At 36.6% G+C, this 18,353-nt stretch overlaps 1 protein-coding gene across 1 annotated transcript; it reads left to right on the top strand.

The window, feature by feature from the left end:
* Positions 1–14,085: 14,085 nt before the first annotated feature.
* LOC134535069 (histone-binding protein N1/N2-like) lies at positions 14,086–17,942 on the top strand. Its single transcript, XM_063373912.1, has 2 exons — positions 14,086–15,302; positions 17,460–17,942. The coding sequence occupies exons 1-2, from the start codon at positions 14,145–14,147 to the stop codon at positions 17,478–17,480; spliced, it is 1,179 nt and encodes a 392-aa protein (XP_063229982.1). The 5' UTR covers positions 14,086–14,144; the 3' UTR covers positions 17,481–17,942.
* Positions 17,943–18,353: the final 411 nt, after the last annotated feature.

Genomic DNA, 18,353 nt, shown 5'->3' with positions numbered 1-18,353 from the left:
TATCCTTCCATCGTCACAACTTTCAGAAAGTAATGTGTAATTTGTCTTATTTTTATGTATTTGTAAACAATTTATTAACTACTACTTTTAATATTAAAACCACTTATATTTACTGTGCGCCTATGTCGCAAATCTCAGCCTGAGTCATTCCTGCTCTTGGCTTGCTCGTGCAGGAAGTGTGGCCTCGATGGCCCGTAGTTGCCGAGGCCGCAAGAATCACTGTTCACCCGGCGCCGAAACCGGACGCCTCTGTGCATCAAGGAATCTTCATCATCTTGCCATCACCGAGTATAGAGTCAATAGAGTGAGTCGTTCGAATAATTTTCCATTGGCCCTGTGACTGGTTCCCTCCAAACGTTGACGATAGTCGTCGTACCCTCCCAGATGCAGAGGCCGTACCTGGCCACCGACGCCGGCCTGAGGGATTCTGTTTCCCCAGTGAACCATCAGTGTAGTGCATCGGCCAGGGACGCACCCGCGTGCGCCCTAGCATGCCAGTGGCTTCCTTAGTGTTACGAATAATTCTGTGTTGTATATATTTTTCAAATGATCGTGAACCTCAGTATGGGTGTAAATAATGTAACCGTAATGTATTAACTATTGTGTAAATAATCTTGTAATTTTCTCAAATGTCTCGCAGTGTTAATATGTAATCGCGGCCTGGCGCTCGTCCGCGTCGCGAGGGGTGGCGCTCTCCCACGCCGGCCGATTTCTCCTCCCCTCCCCCGCAGCCCGCGCGCGACGGCCCGCGGGCGAGCGGGGAAGGGCAGTGTTACTCAGGACTCGTTCAGCGGCAGACGTGCACGCCGCTCCGCGCTGATCGCGAGGCGCGTCTACCGAGCTCGCGGTCCGGCGACAGCGCCACTGTACGGGTTTTTGTGGCAGCTGAGCTGCCTTCACTGTGCCGCTCACACGATTGAGCGTACGAGTTACGAGTTACGAGTTACGTCACGAGTCGAACATCATAGGACGCGTAAGCGTAGTTACGCACCGCCGAACTTTCACCGTCGTTACGAGTCTGTTACGTAAAGAACCGCGCACGTGTCACGCGCCTTTGTGGAGCAACTTGCAATCAGGAACTTTGTTACGTTGCCGTCGTCCGGGGTCTCGGGCTCGAGTCCCGGTGTGGCTCCTAGTGGGAAAAGGCGGTTCTTGATCTGTGTTGTCCGGGTGGGCGCCAGACTAGCTCGTTTCTAGTTGTGAATTTGGGGTCGTGGATGTATGTGCCCCTGCGTGGCCCACTAGGGCCGACGGCGGTGTTGCGTGAGATGATTTTAAATAAGAGACGTGGAGTTGAGGTGGCGGTGTCGTACCTTTTATTCAGAGGAGCGAGTCGTACACAATACAACACTCTACAGAGGTCCCCGGGGGGTTTTACTTGTTATTCCGTGGCGCCGTATTGTTTGTGTTCCGCGTTACGTGGCCTCGGATGCTGTTATGTCTCAGACGTCTCACTGGGTACGCAGGTAACGTAATTTCGTAACACAAAGGCGGGACACAAAATACACTGAATTAAGGGGGCGCGTACAGGTTACGTGGCACTCGTTACTCGGGTAACGTAAGTTAGCAATACAAAATACGGGATACAAAAATACACTGAATTAAGGGGGTGCGCACAAGTTACGTGGCACTCGTTACTCGGGTAACGTAAGTTAGCAATACAAAACACGGGATACAAAAATACACTGGATTAAGGGGGCGCGCACACGTTACGTGGCACTCGTTACTCGGGTAACGTAAGTTAGCAGTACAAAATACGGGATACAAAAATACACTGAATTAAGGGGCGGGCGATTGGAGACGGCCAATCCCGTATGCAAATGTCTCGGCGCGGGTGTTGTGCCCACTGTGGTGAAACACGCACCGCAATTAAGTTTGTCCAAGTTCCCTTGCGGGTTTGTGGTCAGCGCCGTGCGCGTGACCTTAAACAAAGTTCTGTACGTTGCGGGAGACGGCCCGTGCCGTATGCTGAAGAGCAGCCCCGCTGACCAAGTGTGGTGCGGGGTGTCCTTAAGTTGATGCGGCCGGATTAGGTCCGGGACCGAAAAAAAGGGACCGGGTACTCACGGAGAGGTTAAGTAATAAAAGGGGTTTGGTTAATTAGTGACTATATTTACCGGACGTTACTTTCAATGTAGACAAAGGATGTTGCCTCTCCGTGGGACGTAGGTCCGCCCCGGTCCATGAGCTGCGCTGAACTGCCGAACTGGCATGGCGTCCGAGGGAGGCTCGGCCTCTCTCGCGCCAGGCGTGACCTCATTACGCTAGACTCCAAACGGGTGTGTCTGGAAGAGATTTTATTGTCGCTAAAATCCTCATTTAATGTTTCAGGAGGAATGGGTACGGTTCTTCTCTTGTCTACTCAGGTTTCCGCGGCTTTGTCTTTAATTGCTGTTCGGGTCGCCTGACTCGGGTGGGCCATGGCCAGGGGTGTGTTCCGTTAGCGGGAGCGTATACTGGCGGGTGCAGGTCGGGCTCTGGGGTGGTCGTCGGCCAGACGACGTCAAAGTGGTAGGATTTCTAGTTCGTGTCGAGACGAGTTGGTTGCACGAGACGGTCTTCGGGAGTCTGGGTCTTCGTGGGAAGGGCGGTCATCCCGCGACGGATCCGCCAGGCCGCGGCAGGCTCTCAGGGTTACAATAAAAGGGGCTCGTGGAACTGTTAACATCGAGTGGTCCTTTAAAAACTGCCTATCATTCTCCCTCATCACCTCACCCTCCCTCCAGGTCCCGCATTCCCCGGTCCCGGCCACGTTGGCCTGGATCCACACCTCTCCGACGAGAGCAGTACGGGCACAACAGGAATTTCTAGTAAACAGGGAAATAGGGACCAGAAGCAGAGGGACGTCAACGTGATTTAATGAATCTGGCGTTTAACTAAACCGACTTTCGTTCCGCATGCTGCATTCATGATTTTTCGCATTTTATCTATGTAGTCGAAGGGCTATGCTGTGTGGACCCCTCCTCAGCTAGCTGTGGACTATTTGTTAACTGTCATCATTGCCCGCACTGGGCTGTTCCCGAGCTAAAGGCGCAGCCTTCTAAACTTCACTCACTCACCAAAGACTCAGTGTTCATGGGAATACTCAGCGGATCATGTGTTACCAATGTGGGGTACGTGCGCACGGGGTCCTCTGCCCATGAGTAAACCTGGGAGAGGGTTTTTCTTTACTTTTCCCCACCTAAAGTGGTAACCTCATTTGTCATGTAAATTTGGAATGGTGTATAATTTGTGTAACTCGGTCAAGTGTTTCACATTTTGCATACTTGTGAGCTGTAACTGAATAGAACATGAGACGTTTGCGTAAAACTGTTTTCCTTGGTATGACTTGTGTGCCTACTCGTGGCGATTTGCAAGTGGAGGTTCCGGTTCAAGTACTTTTTTTCGGGTAGCCCATTGAGAAATCTCTGTACGTACGTCATTCTCAAACATGTCGGGAAGTCTTCCGGCACAGTAACATCGGGAAGTGTTCCGGCACAGTAACATCACAGGTTGAGTCCTGCGATAGCACCTTGTACAGGGTTTGCTTGTGACACATTAAAACGACGCCATAAAATCACTACCTTTTTCATTCATACTAATCGCCACTACCTCTTGCGTCACAAGCAGAGAGTTTGCTGGGCATCAATGAACACAGTATACAGCCCTGGGGTATCCGGTATCAAACACCATTGATACCTAAACATACAAGATACAAAGTGCCATTAATTTTATTACTTTAACAGCTCATCAGTTTCAGCCATGACACTATTTATACAAGTTTCGTTTTTGAAATAAATTAATTCAAAAAAAAATTATTTGTATCCATATTAAGTCTAAGCTGAGAACTCGCATCCATTCTAATTCCGTTGTATCACGGATTAAGCATTAAGAAGGTTTATAGATGATGAGGTGTAACCACAAAGGAGAAGGGGGATCCACCTTTAACGCAATATTGAATATATATAATTTTTGTTAAATGGAATGGTTTGACTGGCTCATATTACCCTATAATGTAATGAGTTTTTAATATTTGTTTAGTAATATACATATCTATATATATATTGTTGGCTTCACTTTCACTACCATATGCATTGGACCGTGCCAAGATAATTGTGCTTGATGCTCCGACTTTGTACAATGTCTTTGACTAGGATTTTACCGTTTAATGTTTTGCCGCGAAAGCCTGAGTTAGCGTTTGTATACTAATATCAGTCAGTACCATGGGGCGGTAACTCAATGGGAGGGGAGTGAACAATGTTGTTAGTCCTGTGCACACCCGCCAGAGTGCAGTTGCTGTAGTTACCATTTGTGTTTTTTGGCGGGAGGGGGGTAAAATTAAAAATGGCTACTTAAATGAGTGTAAACACGTGTGGTTATTGTGAAAATTGATTGTTCCTGTTCACGTTGTGACCATTTATGGTGAAAATGACTAGAAAAAAGCCATGCTGTGTTCCTGGATGTCGAGATACAACATCTATCCGGCATCGCTTGCCAAAAAATGACGATGTTTCGTATAAGATATGGCTGGAAAGAATAAACAACCCTAGGCTTTTGTCGCTGGATAAGGAACGTGTTTATAAAACATACGTCGTGTGTGAACGTCACTTTATAGATGACTGCAAAAATCTTGGTTCGAAGCATTTAAAGATCTATTCGCTTCCATCATTGCATTTACCAAATTTCACAGAAGTAGGTACCGTAAATAACTCCTTTGGATATCCACGAAAAGGTAAGTAAACTTGAATCAAAGTTAAATTTTTTTATCTGCAGCCCATTAAACGTTAGATTTGTAACTTCAACTGTAGGAATTAAGGTAACATTTTTATAATTTGTATTAACAAATTTATACCACTTAAGGCCTAGATGCATACATTTTATAGTTCATGAATTGCATTACTACTTTATAGTGCCATAGTTATTCCCAGTTAATAACGAACATACTTCAATGCATGGTCATACTGGAATAGAAAACAATGTAAAGAAAATAAATCTTAATCAAGTTGAAACTAATGTTACTTCATCTGGGTAGGCCTATTTCAATAGTTGGCATGTATCGTTGAATTAAGCAGGAGGTAGGCTGTGTGTCGTTAATTGTGTGAATTAATGTAATATATAATGGTTCCCCTGAAGTCAGTACTTTCGTCTTTAAATTAGCTTTTGCCTGATGCTTTTCTCAGAATGTTTAATGTGTTAGTACAAACCAAAATTTAAGATTACTGCTTTTTAAGATAACAAAACCAGGACAAAAGTCTTTATCTGAATTGGTGGTTCTTCATTAAAAAAATAAATAAAAATTTTAAATCACTTTAATTTATTGCTATTGACCTTCCTCTGTTTTTTACTGAATGCGGAGTTATGAAATTTGTACTCGTTACAAAGATATTAGCCTACCGTTTATAGTTTTTATTACTATGCCTATGCCATATTGCTATTTGTTTACATTTATTTACATTGCATATCATGTCTGTTTTATCAGGCTGTCCTGATAACATAATCCTGTGCACATTATCCTGTTGTACCTGAACCTAATTTTTTTTTTTTTTTTTTTTTTTTGTTAGCAGTGCGGAGGCGTGAACTGTCTTAATGCCCAAAACATAATGGAACAGATATTTTAGAACTCAACATTGCTGTAAATACAGAACCATATACCTCTGTGCATAATTCTACATCTGTCGACAATAATTAGCACTTCAAACAACATGTAGCGTTTTTTAGATACAAACAGATGTTGTGGCTCACCATCTATTGTAACCGTTTGGTCTTAACCTAAAATATTATCACATATTTAAGAATTAGTTTTTTCTAAATGAGACAAGTTGTAAATATCATGCAAGCATTTTTCATTAATAAAACTTTCCTTTTGTGTAATACTTTTGTCGGTACATCTCCAGTAATAATCCCTAATGTTGCGGTGGAACTCACTTGAAAAATTTTGAAAGTTGAATATATTCAGTGTAGTTAACCTAAGTACTTACTGTTATTTTTTTATGTCGCACTTCGTACACATTATTTGTGCAACATTAACACAATCTTGTTAAAAGAATATTTTAGCTTACCTAACTGAAACTAATCAATCCTAAAATTACAAAATTCTGTACACAAGGGCTTCAGAACTTATTCCAGAATATTGTGATATTTACCTGTAAACAAGCATACTTTTTTCCTTTGTATTTTTAAATTTCACTGGATGATTACCCACAGTTGCCTGTAGCTACTTTTAAGACTAGATAGTAACTAATTGCTTTTTTTCCCTTAGAAAAGTGCCTTTTGATATTACCTGCAGTTAATTAGTAATTAATGATAACTTTTTTGATAATCATCTTTGAATATATACTGGTAAAGTTACACAAGTTGTATTTCATTATATATATTATGTTATATTTACAGGTAGTTATAATGGAAAACCAAGCTGTGAAAAAGATATTTCAGAATTACCATGTATGGCAAGAGCGGACACATTACAAAAAGCATCAAATGAACATAATTCACAAATTCAAGCTATGGATGTTGATCCTGGTATTGAAGACAACATTGATTCATGTAAGTTGTAGCAGCCATGTATTTTTTTTTTATTCTTATAAATGCTTTAAGAGAGCATAATGCTCATACAAAGAGGCTGTACAGGCAATGTAACAACAGCAGTCAAGTCAATAACTATCCAAATACATAAACCATAAAGGAGAGTCTGACAGTAAAAACATAAAAATATTGACTTTTTTTCATTTTTAATTCCCAAATAAAATTTCAACTTTCTTGGATGAAATGATATGATTTTTAGCTATTGCAAAAAAAAAAAATTCCAGATTTAATTTTTCATGTTTTTAATGTTGAACTACATATTTCATAAAAATAAATAAATTTACTTTTTTAATTTTAAATGCTAAAATAATTATTTTGACCTTTGAGGATACAATTTAAATTATTTCTAGTACTCCTTTCAATAAAAAGTATAACAAATAGTATATTTCCCAACAATTTGGAGCCTTACTTGAGATTTGGTTGATGTGTATAGCCTCCTATAGACCTTTCCAACTTTGACCTTGATTTATGGAAGACTACATTTTCTATCATATTCAACCCATTATCTCTAAAAGTTTTAATATACAAAGTTCAAACTTATAGCATAGCTGTAGATAGTGATTATGAAGTTACTGTGTACTAGAATTATGAAGTTGTATTAAGAAATATTTAATTAGGAAAAATAATTATATTAAAATGTTTGGAAAAATATTATTATTTATTAGAATTTGAATGTCTTTTCCAAAAGCACACACAACAAATGATTCTATTACAGTATAATAAAAACACATAAAATATAACATATTTAAAATCTAGAAGGTAGGCCTATAGGTTTAATGGTTTCTGAGATAATGGGACACAAGCATAGCATTTTTAAAATGGGCAAGATAGGACAGTCAGATGTCCCTTAAGCATTAAGAAGGAACTATTAATCTCCTTAAAGTGCTTTCAGAGTAATAAAATCAAGAGTTCCATAAAATAGTGTGTAATATAAAACTGGAAATGTGGTTAATTGTTTTACAGGTTCCTTCATTGAAAAGCAAGGACAGGAGACAGCCACAAATACTATGGACATCAGTTTTTTCGAAAGCGATGGAGTGTGGCCCCTTGACACAGTAGATCTTCAAATGAATGAAGAAACAGGAAACCAAATGGCAGATGCAACAATAAGGAATGAGCATTCTGGTAAGAAATAACAACTATAAGATTAAATATAATTATTATTTTATAATAACTTCTCACAGCTGTATGCAGAAAGATACATAAATAATAGTGATGACACACAAAGTGTGCACATGCACAATTACAATGCTTTGGCAGCTAGGACACTTCCCTGTTTTAACTGTCATTAGTAGCCAAGCAGTATTACTGTCTAAATCATGCTCTATTGAAGACTCATTTACATCATGCTCACTACTCCATGGAAAAATGTAACAGTTGTATGATAATTAAAAAAATTATGTTATTTATTTTTGTTGTAACATGAATATGTTTATTATGAACTGCTCCGACCAGGTGGCCACCTTAGTTATTATATTTTAGAAGTTAGAATGTAACACAATATGATACTTTTCTATTCCAAATTTCTAGCAGATTTTGTGCACACCATGCACGTATAATAGTGTATTTACTGCAAAAAATGTATAATGAATGAATAACCTGCCATATGCAATCATTTGACTGTCTGATGAACCTGACATAGAGTGAAAAGTAGGGATTTTACATATTGCATTTCATTTTCTAATGAATTAGACATTTTCTCAGACTGGTTCATTAATTGGCATTTATATTCCATACAATTTGAGTTTGCTTTATATTTTGGTTTATCTTCCAATTAAAGTTCCTGGCAGTTCCATTATATGCAACAGTAACTGAAATTTAGTATCATAAAAGTTCAAATTTTTTGTTTCAGAATGTTTATTACACTTAACACAACCTCTTTCATTTTTACCATTGTTTGATTGTTTGACAGCTGTTTTTTTCCGCCTACAGGTTCACGTCTAAAAAATAGAAACAATTCTTTGCTTAAAAAAACTGGAACAACACGGCAGATGAAACTCACTCCCAAAGCACAGAAGCTTTATTCTGAAGCAACTAAATTGCTCCGACAGAAAAGATGTCTCTCCCTGCGAGTAAAGCAATATAAAACAAGAGTAAAGTTAGCAGAAAAATTTTCTGAAAGTAGTTTTTTTGATAACTTAATAAATAAAGTTGACTTAGTTACATATAACTTCATTATGTCTCAAATCAGAACACAAAAGCACAAACCTAAGGGTAGGCGCTTCACATTAAATGATAAGATATTTGCTCTCTCTGTCCTGAAACAAAGTCCCAAAGGGTATAAGTTGCTGTCTAAATATTTTTCTCTGCCTTCAAAAAGACTATTAAATAATCTCCTGCAAAAGCTTGACTTCAAGCCTGGTATCAACATGCGTGTCATGGCACATTTAAAGGAAACTGTGACCAAGTTGAATCAGAAAGACAGGTACTGTTGTCTCATGTTTGATGAAATGAGCCTTCATCCCAATATTCAATATGGTGAAAGTGTTGACAGGATAGAGGGGTTTCAGGATCTAGGGAATGGAAAACAGAAACCAACGTTTGCTGATCATGCTTTGGTTTTTATGGTGCGTGGTATCAGAAGAAGGTGGAAGCAACCAGTTGCATACATGTTTACCGACAGCACTTTTAAGGCCCCACAGCTTGTACAATGCATTAAAAACGTGATCAGTACCTTGCAAGAGACAGGCCTGAAGGTAGTCGCCACAATCTGTGACCAGTCATCTACAAATACTGCCGCTGTAAACTCACTTTTACGACAGACCCAGGAAACTTATCTAAGGGCAGAAGTTGAAAACCGTAACATGGGATTTGTCATCAATGGACAAGAAATTGTACCATTATATGACCCGCCCCATCTCCTTAAAGGTATACGTAATAATTTGTTAAGTAAATGTCTTCAATTTAGGTTGAATGGCTCCGCAAAAAAAGCTTGCTGGAAACATATTGAACAGTTCTATGAATTGGACAGCAGAAGTGGTGAAACAGAATTTCGAGCCTGTCCTAAGCTCACAGATGAACATATTATCCCTCACAAAATAAAAAAAATGAAAGTGAGCTGTTGCAGTCAAGTGTTTAGTCAACGCTTGTCTGCTACTATGCGGATGGCCTGTCAGTGGGGTAAACCAGGAGAAACTCTTGACAAAGATGCTGTTGATACAGCAGATCTATTGTTGTTTATGGACAGACTGTTTGATAGTGTCAATGGGACAATGCTGAAACCTCAACCAGGAAAACCTCTTCGCTCTGCTGTAACCAGTCAATCTCCACACGTGGAATTTTGGAAGGAAGCTGTTGAAGTCCTGTCAACGTTTCGGTTTGTTAATGAACAGACAAAGAAAGAGGAAACACCACCATCAGTCAAAAATTGGATAGTGACTCTGAAAGGACTTAAATACCTTTGGGAAAAACTTCGAAATGTTGGCTTCAAGTTTTTGGCAAACCGTAATTTCAATCAGGATCCATTGGAAAACCTTTTTGGTACCATCCGCAGCCATGGCATCAGGAATGTTAACCCCACATGTTCCAACTTCAAAACTTCACTGAAAAGCATTTTGCTGAATAACTTTGTGTCCATTCATTCTGTGAACGCAAATTGCGAAGAAGATGACAGTGTAGGAGCTTTGAATTCATTGAAGAACCTTCTGTGTGCACACCAAGAAGAAACTACAGAAGCACGTTCTGAGTCACCATCTCAAGAACATTCTATATTTGATGACAAAATCTCAAAAGAGTGTACACCGATTTCTCATTTGTGTAACTCAACAAATGTATATGTCAGTGGTTATATTGCTAGGACAGTTCTAAAAAAAATCAAAGGTTGTAAAACTTGTAGAGAAATTTTATGTACAGATACTTCTTCACCTAATGATGACATTATCACTGCACGGTCGTACAACCCTAAATCACTGTCTCGCCCTAACTCATTTTTCACAGACATTTGCAAAACTCTTTTCAGAGCAGTTGATACAAATTTACCACATATTTGCCATGAGAATGATATTAAGACAAGGATTTTTAGAAAAGTGATGTTGAAAACAGAATTGCTTTCTAAGTGTAGTATTCATAATTTACACTCATGTGTCTGTGATACAGTGATAAAATTTTGTATTCATTCTTGGTGCAATACTGTTAATAGAATTTTGACTGGAAAGTATGCTGCTCCCAAACTTAAAGATCCTATAAAAAATTTGGCACGTGTGAAATTTTTGAAATCACGACACAAAAAATAAATAGTGATGTGACCCTCGCTCACTCATTAATGGTTACTGGGTACTTATAAGTTACGTACTTCAGAATGACAATGTGTTGTGACTTGGTATTTGTTGATATTGAGTCTGTCATTGAATGCAGAATGTCGGAATGAGAGTCTGTTGTGACTGCTGTATTTGTGTGTAGAAATGTTGAAATGTGTCATGTGGTATAAAATACAGCAATATAGTTAGTTATTTTTAATGTATTAAAGTGACTTTTTCCATACTGTCAATTTATTATAAGAGTATTTTCTTTATTCATTATGTATAATGTATTTTTAATGACAGATGGACACATATCTAAATAATGGCTAGAAACTATATGTTAAAAGCTCATCCTAGCTTATGTTGCTAATTCATGTAAATAGGATGGATGATTGTATAGTGAACTTAACAATTGATTTTAAAATACTGCTGTGTAATACAGGTCTTTATAAAATATATGACAATAGTTGTGTTCTGCATGGATTTATAGTAAATTTTTATACAGTTGTACCTAAATTCAGGATAACATTATTTGTACGATATATTTCTAATTGTTTGTGACTATGATGGGCCAGTGGCCTGAGCGTTTGCCTCATGCCAAGGGAATCCCAGTTGCAATCCCTAGTGGGATGATCCTGTATTTTGGCATGTGATGCTAGTCCACACATTTTCAGGACTCTCATTTTCCCTGCTATAGCGTCCCACTCTTAGATTTCATTGTGGAGTTACATGGGCTTACACTTGCCTAGTCTTTAAAAGGTACAAGCAAAAGTGAACCCGGCCATTCATATAGACCGAAGGTCACTCTGTTTGTAAATGTATGTTTTTATCTTGGCTATATTAGGTTCTGTCTACAAGGGAATTGAAAAGATAACAGCTAGGTGGGACAAGATTTTACAGGATTGACTTGTGTATTAAAAAAAATTAATATGTATTGGTTTTCAATTACCTTAATTAATAATGCTTGAAATATAATGTTAATATTGTATAGTAAAATTATTAATAAAAATAAATTTTTCTTACAGAAGTACATTTATTATTTATTTGTCCCTGTGCATATTAAAATGTTCCTATATTATTAAGATATAATCATGTATTTCTTCCCCGTATGGTAATTGCCTTTGTAGGGATGTAAGACTTTATTAGAAGTAATATAGTTTTGTCATCACCTAAATGCAACCTCTCTGTATATAATTGTTACTGAAGTATTTTCCACTGGTATATTTAACATTTTGTAAGTTGAAAATCCCTGCAAAACACAGCAAAAAGAGGAAAAGGCAGCAAAATACGTCTGGTACTATGTTCACATTCTCTGAATTGATAATTATTTAATTCAATGTAATAAAAAAACAGTAACATTGTCCATATCACTAATGCTGAATCTTATTCCATTAATTGCCATTCAATTGTTGCGTTGTAAAAAATATTGAAATAGTTTTGAAAACCAAAAAGAAACGCAGGAACTACCTAAGTATCACTTGCAGTAAAAATGTGTGTGTTTGTGTAAGATTTATTGAGAAACAGTACTTAATTTTTACTGTTAGTATTGGTCCCACATTAATTTAAAGTGTTCGGTCAGACTAAAAAATTTGGATAGTAATTTACAGAATCAAAGTGGATGGAGGTGAATAACAAATACTTACCTGTATTAAGTAATGGAAATTAGTAATTTAATGTTTTTTTTCAGCTACCATTTGCATTTATATACTGGCCAAATTATTATTTTTAAAATATTCTATTTGAATGGGATGATGGTTAGGCATCAATTTATTATTAAATTAACCGTAGATAACCCCAAAAAACTACTTTTTGGGGGGGGGGGGGGAAACTAAATTAAAAATGCAATGAGTACTTGCAAGTTTTCAAATTATATCCCATGCCACAAATGTTCTTAAAAATATTTTCTTTAGAAGGAATGTAAGACTTTTCATTTTCCACCTCCCACCCAATGATAGGAATGTCTCAAGGTAAGTACATATATAATTGTAGATCATGTATGTCTGTATGCATTAAAAAGAACCTAATACTCCAGGTTGGTTCAGGTTATTTATTTTTAAAATTTATTTAATTTAATTTTTAGTTTGGTCTAATTACTAAACTGTTAATTCACAACATGTTCTAATAAAAGCATTAGGAATACAGAAATGCACCATTAACATGTGATTATTGCAGTAATTTATTTTTCATGTGCTGCTGTGTGAATTTAACACAATTTTTGCACTCCCACAATTTATATATAAAGTACATTACATATATACATATATATATCCTAATATATTTATATTCTGTTCACTCAAGTAAATATATATATATTTTTTCATAATAAAATTACATAAATTTATATACAATTTAAGTAGATTTTTTAAAAAAAATTTAAAATTAAAAATTCACTTATTTACTTTAATTATACACCAAATGAAGTGTTCTATATAAATGTTTAACAATTTATTCATCAAAATATTGTACACAAAATGTGCATCTATACTTTATAGAAAAATTTTGCATGAATTTTGTTAATTACAGGCAAAGATATACATACAATCATACTAAAGTAGACTCCCGATTATCCATGACGAGGATAATACAAAATAATTGAGGAAAAATTATTTTTCTCTCAATGTTTTTTTAGAAGATGGCTGCCCATAAATGAGATATGTGTCAGAATTCATTGCTGTTACAAAATTTGCATACACTTCACAAAATACGTATAAAAATAAGTTAAAAAAAAAGTAATGGTTCAATTTTTTGTTTTTAATTTTTACAAAATTGCAGATTATTAATACAATAGTGTCCGAAAACGTAACCATGCTGCAATTTGTGCACAATTCACTAAACACAGACAATGTTCAGGCAATTGATTTTTTTTTTGGAAAGTTTTAGTTTTTAAATTGTTTTGTCCTGTTTATTTCTACTAAATCGCCTCGTAAATGCGCCGATTGTGTCCGAGATGCTGCAATATGTGTACATTAAAAAAATAAAATAATTGTAAAAAAAATTTCTAAAAGTTAATTTTTAAAAGAAATTTTTTTAAGAATTATAATATTATAATTATAATATAATTATCAGTTAATCCGCCACCGTATATTCAGGAGTTTACTAGTACTAAAATGTAGGTTAGTTGAGTTAAGAAGTATTTCAAATATCCCGCTTCTGGCTGAGGTTTGAATAACCCGCGCCGATTTTTTTTAGCCTAGTTCTGTGCACACCCGCTTGGCGCGCTGCAAACACTGTTGCGGCAGCTAGCCTTCCACTTTCCATTCTATACCTCTCTCTTTTCTATGGTCAGTACAGATGTTTCAATGTGGTTATGTTTTTTCTTGAAATCTTGATGTGTACTAATTTATAATGGAAAGTCAAACAAGTGCTTGTAATCCAGTGAGTGGAACAGAAGAAATAGACTTAAAGCAAAAGGCTTACACGCATTTAGCACAAGGAAAACGTCATCTGTTGGTCAAAGATTACTACGAAGCTGCAAATTCTTTGGCTGACGCGTGTACGTATTTCGATACATTGTATGGAACAGGAGCCAATGAATGCGGGGAAGTTTATTTTAACTATGGAAAAGCCTTGCTAGAGTTAGGACGTTCAGAAAGTAATGTGCTTGGGTTGGGTGACAACCCGGATGGTAAAGACGATGAATCAGAAAATAGTAGTGACGAAGATGCTAACGAGAATGGTGAGGACGAAACTCCAGAAAACGTCGGGGACGTTAAATCTGAGAAAGTTGATGAACCTGGAAAGGGCAGTGAACCTGAGAGTGTGAGTGATGGAAAAGGCGATACAGAAGCAGCGGACTCTACAATGAATGTTTCAGAGTCTCCAGAAGGAGATGGAGAAAAGGAAGATGATGGCGACGATAATTTGAAACTAGCATGGGAGGTACTTGAACTTGCCAAAACAATTTTTGAAAGACAATCAAAAACAGAGAAACACTTTGAATTAAAGTTAGCAGAAGTATATTTCAAGTTATGTGAAGTGGGTTTGGAGTCCGGAGTGTATGACCAAGCAATCGAGGACATGAAGATTTGTGTAGGAATTCAGAAAGCTAACTTAAGTGATGATGACAGGATTCTTGCAGAGTCTTTCTATGAGCTAGGTATTGCGTATTCCCTCAAAAACGACTACGATGAGGCTATTTCTGAATTTGAAAATGCAATTAAGGTTTTGGAGAAAAGGATTGGCAGTTTACAGGAAATGCTGAAAGTTGGAGTTCCGAAAGAAGTGAAAGAGTCAGACCCATTTTATTCTATTGAAGGAGAAATAAAAGAATTGAACGAACTCATTCCAGAAATTCGAGACAAGATCAGTGATTTGCAAGATGCTAAGAAAGAGACAGTGAACTACATCCGTGATCAACTCGTGAAAGAACAAATTTTGTCGGGTGGTGAAACTGCTTGCAGTTCGTCTTCGGCCCCGGCGCCTCCACCAAATGCTCTGTTGGACGTGAAGCCTGCAGCTGTGTTGGACACAAAGCCCGCAGCAGTGTCGGACATCTCACACTTGGTGCGTAAAAAACGCAAAATTGACTCGGAAGTAGGCGATGGAACATGCCAGAAGCAGGCATGCACTGGGGCAGCAGTTGCAGACAATAAAACATCTGAATAATGTTAGTACTGTACCCAGGCTTGGTACTTGTTCTGAGTGTTTGCCTGCTTTGTGTCTGCTTTATGGCCATTTTACTGTGTTTGTGTCAGTTCCTGCTATTGTCCTTGGAGAACCCATTTGCAATACATAAATGAAAGAATCATAAATCATAAACTTGTGTGCCCTTAATAATCAGTACCTTATATTTACTAACATAACTAAACGTAAGGAATACAAACAAAAATCCTTAATTTGTTTTATATTGAATAAGGGACCTTTTTACTAAGCATCCTTAAAAACTCTTTGATAAAGATTAATTATGTATAAGTCATGGATAAATGTGGGTATTTTAATGTTCTTTTGTTTTTGACTTCAGCAGCAAATAACTGTGTGTGTTGTTTAAATTGTATTTTTTATTTTATTCATTAAACTTCATATAGACTTTGTACATAAGTTAGATATTTGTTTCAGAGATAATTATGGATTTTAGGGGCTTATCTGAAATAAATTTAAATTGAACAAGGAAATAATTTTTTGTATATTTAGTTCTGGACGTTTTTATCTTCTTGAAGAACTTTGTGTTGTTACAAATGTATTGTACCTCTCTATAGTGAAGGCAATGAAGTTGGGGAATTCTTAAAAACGCCTTAATTTTTGATTCCACAAGAGCGTACGAGCCATGGTGACTGACCAAACTCGGAGACATTGCATGATTATCTATTGGCACAAATACTTATGCCTATCTGAAAATGTAAAAATTTAAAAATGAACCGCAGTATAATTGGTACATAAGAAAAAATTCTGTTGGAAGAAAATGGTCATAAAAATGTTTCTAAATTCGTTTTTTTTTGTTATTAATTTGTTAACTTTAATAATTTTACATCTGTCTACATGATTAAAATTTTGAGGTAGTGGCTAAAGTAAATTTCAAATGATATTTCCTAAAATATTAACTCATTGTAAAAACATGATGGTTCATTTTGATTGTTGTGTTACTTATTTTATTTGATTACTTATTAGTTATTTCTGTGATGCAATTCTTGTGTATACACACACACTCACAGTATCGCAACACTACCTTGCCCGGCTTACCAGGAGAATGAATTATTAAAGATTTAATCTTTCTGTAATTATTTATAGTAGCAAATAGTAAAACATTTAATATCCTCACTTATTTTGCAAACCAAATCAAAAAATATGTAAACATTGGCCATTGGCATATACAATGGGTTCATGAGGGTGGATGGAAAGCTGTACCCCCCCCCCCCCCCCCCCTTCCCTATTTGGAAACAGTTAGTGGGTTTTGGCAAACAAGGAACAAGGAGCTTTAGTTATAAGTTTGTAATTAATTCTAACAAACTATTGTTAAAGTAATTTTTGATAAACATGATTATCCTTTTGGTATTGTTTTTTATTGTATGGCACCATGAAAGAGTTTGAATCCCAAAAATTGTCTTTCTTCTATTTTGAATTGGAAATGCCTTTTGAATAGAGGTGTATTATGAATAATATTGCTTAAAATTTTTAAAAATCACCTTCATTTCCAAATGAAATCCTCACAACAGTTTTTCTTTTTCTTTTTTTTCATTAGTTCTCCTTTAAGGTATACCACCAGTGTTAATAATATTAAACGTAATTAATTGCTTTTTCCCCCACACAAATAAAAAAAATAGCTTATGCTGCCAAAATGTTTCACCTTTTTGAAAGATACAATTATTGAAATTACTTACATAATTTAAGACTAATTTGATGAAACTAACAAATTAATAAAACTACAGTTTTAATATGACTCAGGTAATGTGTAGTTTTGCAGTACTATAATATTTAAGTTGGTACAGTATTTTGTAAGATGATCATAAAGTTATGGAAAAAAATAGAAATTCAGGAAGAAATCAGTGCCATAGTGCAGGTTTTGAATTAAAATAAAATGGCTTGTAGAGTTAGTACCTAACAACCATTGTTAAAATTAAATATTTTAGCCATAAATGTTAATTTTCACATCCATTCTATAGAGAAAGCATTTCCTTCATGCAATGTGCTCTGGTAGCTGTTCTGTAGAATGTGGTTTTTCCGCAGGTACGTAAACGGCCTAAATGAAGCTTTTGAAGTTGTCCGAGTGTTGGTCGAAGGCTGAAGAAAGTTGCTGATCACTGGAACGGAACTGCCGCCACATAGACTGTTGGTTGGTCGAGTGGAACAAACTACGTATTTATTTTGTATCGTATTTTTGTGTGATTCATATTCGTAATTCATTTGTTACTAGACATTTTATACATGGTAATTTCGTGATGATTTGGAGAAATTTACAAACTGTGCTCACTCAATCTTTTTAAATAAATGGGTTTCAACAAAAGGAAATAATAATATACAAAGATATGTGTGTGTTCTCTAACTGCATGTATTGAGCCTTTTAATATTTATGATCATTAAAAGCTCTACTCATTAATCACGATGTGAGGTCAATTAGGTATTGAGTTGTTTTGCACCTGAGATGGAATGATGCCATAATCGTGTGATGAGGGTAAAATATGATGAAATAAAATTTTTCTTAGCATGGTATGATTGATTTTTAGTTTTAACATTGTGTATAAGATACTTAATCGAATGAAATTTACTTTCACATTTGGGGGGGGGGGGGGGGGGGGCAGTGCTGATCTTTAAAGCCTCGTCTGTGAGTGCTCTGCTGGTTTTTAGTTATTTCACATCACAACTTGTGAAGTAAAAGGTTTTTAATATAAGTGAATTTGCAAAAAAAAAAGTGTACAATCTTGCGGTTCTTAGGCTAGATTCATAACATATACGAGTATTACAGACTGCCTTGTTCACATCCCTGCATAGCATATGTACATATGTAGGATAGCAGGTTTACTCTCATGTACTTATGTACGCAGGAGCATACATAGATTTTTGTGTTTCTGTGTGTGTGTGGGGCAGGGGGGGGAAGTTGGTTATAGCACCACTTTGCCTGCC

This window comes from Bacillus rossius, chromosome 8, assembly GCF_032445375.1.
Source record: "Bacillus rossius redtenbacheri isolate Brsri chromosome 8, Brsri_v3, whole genome shotgun sequence".
Classification (NCBI taxonomy): domain Eukaryota; kingdom Metazoa; phylum Arthropoda; class Insecta; order Phasmatodea; family Bacillidae; genus Bacillus; species Bacillus rossius.
This window is presented reverse-complemented; position numbering and strand designations above follow the sequence as displayed.

What these genes read in the sequence shown, in the direction of transcription:
- LOC134535069 (XM_063373912.1), top strand. Translation starts at nt 14,145, where the DNA reads ATGGAAAGTCAAACAAGTGCTTGTAATCCAGTGAGTGGAACAGAAGAA. An exon ending in TGTCGGACATCTCACACTTG is followed by an intron (nt 15,303 to 17,459) that starts GTGCGTAAAAAA and finishes GTTTTTCCGCAG; the next exon opens with GTACGTAAACGGCCTAAATG.